This window comes from Cornus florida, unplaced genomic scaffold (assembly GCF_030987335.1).
Source record: "Cornus florida cultivar Cherokee Brave unplaced genomic scaffold, ASM3098733v1 CherokeeBrave_3.0.0_Hap2_Chr03, whole genome shotgun sequence".
Lineage (NCBI taxonomy): Eukaryota > Viridiplantae > Streptophyta > Magnoliopsida > Cornales > Cornaceae > Cornus > Cornus florida.
In genome coordinates this window covers 81,270,729-81,279,212 of record NW_026775573.1, presented here as the reverse complement: position 1 = coordinate 81,279,212, position 8,484 = coordinate 81,270,729, and the positions used below count along the sequence as shown (strand labels likewise).

The window sequence follows — 8,484 nt, the reverse complement described above, 5'->3', positions numbered from 1 at the left end:
ACTCTTTACACTTTTAATAATATATATATATATATATATATAAATAAAATGGCAAAAGAATTATATAAAAACATAATAATATATATATTATACTATTATTTTTTATCCATATGGTTATAGTCGTGTCCGGTGTCGGTATAATGCTTCTAGTTGAATACCATCCCTCAAATACAATTACTCTCTCTCTCTCACTCACGAGTCTCATGCAAAAGGCCAGGCAAAAGTATCATTAAGAAAAAGAAGAGGTTGATAGGGAAAAGGGGTAGTGGTGAATGGAAGAGAACACTGTGAATGTGATGAAGAAGAAAGGCGTTGGGGGTCAACGGTACTTCAGATCATATAACGAGTTGGTTGGGAAGGAGAGGTAGTTGGTGTTTAGTAAATTTTATAGATATCATCAGAAGTGGATTGATGGAGATTGTGGCCTATAATAGGTGCTGCTCTCGGTTTGCTTCCTAAGGATACTTCTCCTGATTCTGATCATATCTATTATTAGGTTTGTCCCGTTTCCTATCTATTACATATTTGTGTGTAGTTATATATGTTGTAATTAGCAATGCTTTTGCTTTGAGGATGGGCTTGGCGCAACGGTAAGGTCGTTTCATATGACACACAGGTTCAGAAACAACATTTCCATGTCGAGGTAAAACTGCATATACCTTACCCTCCTAAATCCTGCACTAATGGCTCAGGCCCTTAAGATTCCAAAATTAAGTGACATTTTGGGCATAATAATAAAAAATATCCTTGAATGGTGTTTTGTATTTTGTTTTTGAACATCTTGGTGTGGAAAATTGTTGGGAAAAGGTTATAAAATTGTTGAGTTTTATGTAGAAATTAATTACATTGAATATATAGCTGCAAGTTTGCAACTGTAACCAATTATTTTGTTTTTAATTAGAGAGGAGGAATAGTGAACACTGAAAAAGTTCATGTGAGAACTATGTATACATATTTCTATTCAGTGACGGAGCCAATGAAGGCCTAGGGGGGGCACGTGCCCCTCCTGAATTGGCCAGCAACCTATAATATATGTTATAATTTTTTAAAAAAATTCCATATATATGAAAAAATTTATATAGTGGCCCCCTCAAATTTGTAATTTCTAAAATTATATTCTTATTTTTTCTTTTACTCTTCACATTCCTTAAATTTCTTTAGTAGAAAAAGTTAAATTTTTCTTCCTCAATTGAAACTTTTTAATTATTTTCTATTAAAGTTCTTTCATTTTTCTTTCATTTTATATTTTAATAATTTTCTTCTTTCTTTGTCATTTTAAATTTTATAGTTATTATATATATATATATATATATATATATATATATATATGTACTCCGTATTTTTTTTTTTGGCGATGTGCCCCCTCACTTGAAATCCTGACTCCGTCACTGTTTCTATTGGTCATTTATGTGTTCATTGTTGTTTAATTGGTTTACTTTTCAGTACTTGAGTAGTAATACAATTTGTTTTATTTATTTATTTATCTTTGAATGACTCCATATTTTTTAGTTTTAAATTTAAAAGGATAGAGATGGTTGCATGTGCTTGTGTTCCTAGAGCATCTAGGAAGAGGAATTTTCGAACTTACATATATGTATATATGCATATATATATATATATATCCCTATATATCTTGAGAAGCATCCAACACCTATAATCCAACTTTGTTGGTGACAAAAGACTTTGCTTTTCAATTGCTGCTTCTTCTTTTTCCTTATTCTACTTTTTTTAATTACTTGTTTTGTTGCTTATCCTAATCTTCTTAAAGGGAAGAATATAGTGGGAACTGTGTTAAGTTCATGAATGACTTTAAATTCTTAGCAATTGGCTCAATAGAGTTCTTTTGATGAAAAGTAGTATTTATTTAAAAGTTACTTTGAAGCCATGTCAATAGCTTTGTTTGATATACTTTAGGTTAGGCAGGAATGACTATTAATGACCTACAAACTTTTGGTATATAGTGTTGTACGATGTAAAATGATAAGCTTGTAACATCAAGAAAGGGATGGCATGATGTTAGTAGGCACTTGGTCCACATCTGTTACAATGTTTCTTCACTAACTTCCACAAGTTTGAAAACTATGTGCCTTTGGAATAAGTAATTAAGCTCACTGAGTGATGATTGGCCTTATGTTTCTTTCACATTTGCATCAATTGTACCCTCAGAAATTGTATTTATGTCGGGATGTTACAGGTTTTGAATGAATGAATTCACTCATGGCCGACAATAAAAGGGAGCAAGACTCAGTTCAAATTGCCTTATTTTAGATATTCTACCAGGAACAATGGCTGCTGGTTTGAAGCGAGATCCTATTATGATTCTCCGTATGGATGGGGAAGACCTCCTTGAGTTTACCAAGAGCCCGAATTTTGAATCAGAGATGCTTTCTATATTTACAGAGATAGAGTTGCCAGAAGGAGCCCTCCGTGATTACATTTTCAAGGCTTTTGAAAATCTTAGTGTTGATCAAGGGATGCCTCCTGCTTCCGATTATTGGGTAGTTCTTACAATCCCATTGAACTTTACTTTTGATATTGATAAATTCAAAAGGTGCTTCGATTTTTGATATCCTAAGGTTCCTCCACCCTCAATGCACAAGACTGTGATTTATATGGAATACCTTATTATCCTTTTATTTGTAATATAATTGAGGAAAAGTTGATTCAGAAGATAGGGAGCCCAAATCCATAGATATATTAAATTTTTGTAATATATGTATGTTTATTGAAAATTACCATCTGAATTATGATGATCCTTGATGGTGTAAGATGTCTATACTCTTTCCTTGCATCACAATATCTCTGTATTAGACAATTTCACAATGTTCTTTATTATTATTATTATTATTATTATTATTTTTTCATTTTGTAGGTTATGAACAATATGGTAGAGCCGGCACTGCAATCTTGTGGTGGTGTTAATGAGCAGCCCATCTCTCCGGAGGTATTTTTGGCAGAGTTTCAGAAAGTAGCAGAGAGAATGGCTCAACGTCTGAAGGAGCAGCCTGTTATAGTTGCTCACAGTGAGAGTACCTTTGATGGAAGCAGCATTAAGAGACTTTTATCTAACAACTTTGAATTGGACAAGGTTAGCAATTAATTTAGACTTCATATATCTAATGATTTTAGATCTTGATGCTGTGAATGACAGCTTGTCACGTTCATGTGGTTGGAGCTTTTGGACTAGCTCAGAATTTGGAACGATTTTAGTAAAACTATAAACCTGCAAAGAGAATATGACTTGATATTTTGAACTTTTCTATCACACATACAAACCCTAACATTATCCTACATAATTCAGCAATACTCATTGGAAATATCTTTTGCATTTATCTTGCAATTCAGACACTAGACGCAGCGTTGAAAGATGTGGTAAGGGATCAAAATGGGAAAATGTCAAAGGAATCTCTGCGAGTGGCGCTTGATGTGGTGTCCCCATCGGCAGGTTTGCCTCCATGTGGTGCAGTTGATCAGGTATACCATGTTATTTCAAATCGACATATCTTTTTGACATATTCCAGTCTAAGCGTTTTGGAGAAGCTAAGGGGTACCAGCTTCTCCAAAACGCTCTTTCACGACTCAAAAGATTTTTAAAAATTTTAGCCAAACACTACTCAAAATGGCTTCCAAACTCAAAAAACCAAAAGCTAGCGTAGTTTGAAAGGCCAATCCAAACGGGCCTAAATGGCAGTTCAATCTTTCATGCATAAGAAGTCAACAACCTGTACACAAGTGCTCTTATGATAACCATTCCTTAATCACTTTTGCTAAAACTCTGTGATTAATTTAGCATATGATGGGACTTCTTATCATATTATCGCAGCAACTGGTGATGTTGAAATTTGTTTTTCTGGTATTTCTGCTTCTACTTATGGTTAATCTAGGTAGTGCACTTGGTGTAACTTAAACCTCTGGTGTTGGTCTATCTTTCCAATGCCTAAGTGCCCTCCTAGCTTTGATCATTTTAAGATTATGTACATAGAGAGTTATGCCTGTCCTAGTGATTTATTACTAAATTTGACCTTCAAATTTCACAGATGGACAAGGTTATTAACGACGTTTTTGAGATGTTGGATGGTGATGACGGGAAGATTGTTAGAGAGGACGAGTTCAAGAAGATACTGACTGAAATTTTGGAGACTATTATGTTGCACTTGGAGGGAAATCCGATTTTGGTTTCCAAAAACTCGGTTGTGCATGAGCCGCTTGCTGCTTCTTCCTCATAATATTATAAGGTGTCTTACTGTCGGATACGAAGGAAAGAAAAATGTGTAAGAAATATAAAATCAACATTGAGGAAATGATTACAAGTTCTTAAGTACTGTAACTGTGATGTTCACTTAATTGCACTAATGATATGCTTTAGACATGGTTGAAGCTTTGATCTGTTGAAGATACTTTAGAGGATATGAAACCATTACACTTCACAGAATTTGAAACCATCATGAAACATACTATTTTTTATTTTTTTATTTTACTTTTCATATACTATGACAGTAGCAATTACTCTCTCTGCAAATAAAAATTTATGTAGAATGTTTTTTTTCTTACTTAGTACTCACACACACGTACCTCTACTGAGACTTGAACTCCTAACATCCATTTAAGAAGTAGGGTTCTACTGAGACTTGAACCCCTAACATCCATTTAAGAAGTAGGGTCTAGTACCGCTAGGCACTGGCCTATTAATAAAATTTATGTAGAATTGTTTGTAACATGTGTTAGACTTTAGGCATAGCTCTGTTCTGAGGAGAAATTGGGCTTCCATTTACCAGACAAGCCCCGGCCAACTTTAGGAAGTCATACTCTCCATCAACCCACGCTAAACCTTCTCTTGGTAAATTCACAGAAAAACCATAGTAAACAATGCAAGCAAGAAATGGTCCAACCCAGAATACCCAATGCCCATGCCACAATATGCCTCCTTGCAACAAAGCTGGGCCTAGACACCGAGCCGGGTTTAGACCCACGCCTGCATAGCCAGCCCGCCCGGTTACTGTTATGGACACAAACACTGCAATTGCCATAGCCCCTGCCACCACAGCACAAACCATGGCTATGCCAAGTTCTTTGCACCTTCTCTTGTCGAAAGCCACTGTTACGCCAACGAAAAGTACTACAAATGTGCACGAGAACTCTACAACGAATGCAGTTTCCGGGCTTATCCCTGGTGATGATACATGGCTGCCGATGGTGCAGCCCCCTAAGGAGTACTTCTGTGCTGCATTATGGCTCATAACACTCCTTACTATTAGAAACCCTATGATTGATCCAACACATTGTGCCAAGATGTAGATGGAGGCGCGAGCAAAAGTTATGACACCCTTGAGTACAGCGATGAAAGTAAAGACCGGGCTCATGTGGCCTCCGGAAAGAGGGACTGTGACCATGAGGAAGAGGAAGGCGATGATGAAGACGATGAATGGGACCATGAGCTTAGGGTCCGGCTCGTGGGAGTCCAAGCAGGCGACGATGGAGGTGGTAAGAGTGAACATAAGGGTTGCAGTTGCTACTAACTCAGTAAGTGCTCCTCTCCACATCTGAAATAAGGAAACAATGGGGAACCTTCAGTCCTCTTTGTCTCAAACGACTGCACACACAGTTACATTGTGTAAAAAGTACTAAACCAGCAAAGGGGACGTTATGAATGCTCACAGAAGAACCTAGAATTCACAAAGTTTAAGGATTAGATGAGTGAATAATGAATAAATTTCTTTTCCAATACATGCATTTATAATTAGTAAAAAAAATCAAAAGGAATCCTCCTAAAAACACTCCAATTTAGCAGTCTTTAAAAATTATAAAAAAATTCAGAAGAATTCAAATTTGTTTAGACCTCCAACAAAGGTCCCAAAATATTTAAACGTTTCTAAAAAAACACACGATTTCAAAGCACTAAATGATGGAACTTATCGACCTCTAGCCAAAGTTAGTGGATTTTGATTATAATGTCATTTCGGATTGAGAATGAATGATTGATCTGACTGCAACAGAAAGAAAAGTTGATAAAAGTGTAAACTAAAAGTGTCCCACATCATAAACTTTATAAACAAAGACAAAGATATATGCGTGTGTGTATTTTATATATACATATATGCACACAGTCCAGGTAATTTGTTATGCACCAAAGTGATTAATCTTACCTCTGGTGAGAAATACTCATGGTAACCAATGCTAGCAAGGAGAGTCATCCTTGGAGACTTGTTTTCTACTGCCAAATTATTAGCTTCACATAATTCCTGGACTGGATTGGGATATTCTTGACTAGCTTGATGCATGTGAGACAGCTGAAATATCGATTGATTAATCGTTCAATTTGACAAGTTGAAGCAAACACAGCCTTAACTCAGTTTTTTGCTACATAAAATTAATCAGTACTCTGATCTCTATTTAATAGTGGAAGATCGAAGCCGAAATATGAACTTTGGCAATGTAAGATAGCTGAAACGTGTTCCACTGACAAGAAGACAATTAGAGGCATATGTTAAGTAATATGCTCAAAATTATGGTGCCTAGCTGTCTAGGCTTAGTCAGTGAAGAATATTTATTGCAATTACAAGAACAAGGTTTTGTGGTCTATATAGAGTCTAGATCAATAAAAACAACAGTTGAGATTCTTACTGGTAGCAAAGATAGAGGGAATAGAATATATACACATAGGATTCTTAACGATAGCAACAAGATAAGGGTATAGAATACAGCATTGACTTTGACTCCACGTCAGTGAAAATTGGAGCCAATAAAGTCCATGTGCTTTGTAATTTTGGCAAGTTAATAGGACCATGCTTGCTATTAACCAATTGTATTGTCATATAAATAATTACATTTTATTTTAATAAGTCCTATCATCACGTGTTAGTATCTAATCAATTAGTGATATCACATCAGTGATACAAACAACGTAATTAAATTTTTTATTTTCTGTAATCCACCCCGTAATAAATTACAAGCTCGAATGGGAAACGACACATATCAATGTTTTAAACCATAAACAAGCAATATTTCATTTTGAAACCTTAATTCTATTGTTGATTAACCAGGGGAGTGGCAACTATAGAATTTCAGTCGCTAGTTTAGTGATTGACGCTTGTATTTTTTTTCCAATAATTAATTACTATTTTTATGCTAACTTCCTTTTGGGTCTCTCATTATATATAATTACTATACTAGCCTCCTAACTGAAAAACCAGTGAAAAAAGTATTATAATCTGGTTCTCTCTCTAAAATTATCTGTTTTTTTAGATCCCTGTTCTCTGTTTCAAAGTATTCGTTTGTTTTTTGAATAAAAAAATAAATCAGATGAAAAAAAAAGTACAATCTGAAAAAAAATTATAGTACTTTTTTCTTTTTATTTTATGATAATTTTTTTATTTTTTTAATCTGAAAAATTAGAGCAATACTTCGAGTACAAAGAATACGAATTTGAAAAAATTCAGATTTGAACTTCAAACATTTAGATATGGACTTTTGTATAAAGAAAATTTTAGTGTTGGAACTTCAAATATTTTAGATATGGAATTTTGTAAAAAATAAAATTTTAAAGTGAGATGGAACCGTGGAGGTTTCATATTAAAAAAATAAAAAAAATCAGTGAAAAAAGTACTATCATATCCCTATTATCTGTTTTGAAGTATTAGGTTGTTTTTCAAATAAAAATAAATAAAATCAGATTTTTAAAAAAAATTATAGTACTTTTTTTCTATTTATTTTATGGTAATTTTTTTTTTTTAATATAAAATCGTGGAGATTTATGAAGTTTCTCAGGTCAATTACTAAACTAGCAACTGAGATTCTACATTCACGGGGTTACTATGATTAGCACCCCTCTTGTCATATAAATAAATACATTTTATTTTAGTAAGTCATATCATTACGTGTTAGCATTTAATTAGTTGGTGATATTACGTCACTAATACAAACAGAACAATTATTATTATTATTATTTTTTCGTAATCCACCCCATAAATAAATTGCAAGCTCGAATGGAAAACGACACATATCAATGTTTTAAACCATAAACAAACAATATTTCATTTTGAAACCTTAATTGTATTGTTGATTAACCAGGAAAAAAAAGCACAAATTTTATTGTGGATTACTACAAATTTAGAAAAGATTTTGTACAGGTGTCAGCTACCGAAGCACAATTGTCCAATTATTTCAGTCTTTTTATATACTTATCAATTATACTATGCCCGGATCAAATATAACTATATGCGAAAATTAAATTAATAAACCAAACTAAACGGTCTCTATTGATTTTTGTCTTCCAAAATATATCGATCTTTCTTTCACTGGTGCATTCCAAAGAAAGCGTAGAATCAACTGACCTGAAGAATAATGTCCCTTCTTAACTGGGCTGACCCGAATCTATTTAAAATTTGAAAGTTTGAACATTTCTAGTCAGGTCCAAGTCCAAGCAGAATTAATTTTTACTTGGAATCCAATTTATTATTCACTCAGAAATGGTTTTGAGGATTACGT

The 8,484-nt window shown here is 33.9% G+C and overlaps 2 protein-coding genes across 5 annotated transcripts; one reads left to right on the top strand and one right to left on the bottom strand.

Annotated features, from left to right (window-relative positions):
- Positions 1 to 358: 358 nt before the first annotated feature.
- On the top strand, positions 359 to 4,377 carry LOC132300808 (uncharacterized). 2 transcript variants are annotated; one of them, XM_059798048.1, is made up of 5 exons: positions 359 to 496; positions 2,195 to 2,498; positions 2,873 to 3,088; positions 3,346 to 3,474; positions 4,038 to 4,377. In XM_059798048.1, exons 2-5 carry the CDS (start codon positions 2,286 to 2,288, stop codon positions 4,224 to 4,226), a joined length of 747 nt encoding a protein of 248 aa, XP_059654031.1. In that variant the 5' UTR covers positions 359 to 496; positions 2,195 to 2,285; the 3' UTR covers positions 4,227 to 4,377. The 2 variants fall into 2 exon arrangements, with proteins under 2 accessions (XP_059654031.1, XP_059654030.1); XM_059798047.1 differs by having other exon boundaries at positions 412 to 643; positions 4,038 to 4,376.
- A 76-nt stretch (positions 4,378 to 4,453) lies between these two features.
- On the bottom strand, positions 4,454 to 6,536 carry LOC132300807 (aquaporin PIP2-7-like). 3 transcript variants are annotated; one of them, XM_059798044.1, is made up of 2 exons: positions 6,144 to 6,260; positions 4,454 to 5,663 (listed from the first exon to the last, which is right to left on the bottom strand). In XM_059798044.1, exon 2 carries the CDS (start codon positions 5,538 to 5,540, stop codon positions 4,722 to 4,724), a length of 819 nt encoding a protein of 272 aa, XP_059654027.1. In that variant the 5' UTR covers positions 5,541 to 5,663; positions 6,144 to 6,260; the 3' UTR covers positions 4,454 to 4,721. The 3 variants fall into 3 exon arrangements, with proteins under 3 accessions (XP_059654027.1, XP_059654029.1, XP_059654026.1); XM_059798046.1 differs by having other exon boundaries at positions 4,454 to 5,590; positions 6,144 to 6,208; XM_059798043.1 differs by having other exon boundaries at positions 4,460 to 5,540; positions 6,144 to 6,536.
- Positions 6,537 to 8,484: the final 1,948 nt, after the last annotated feature.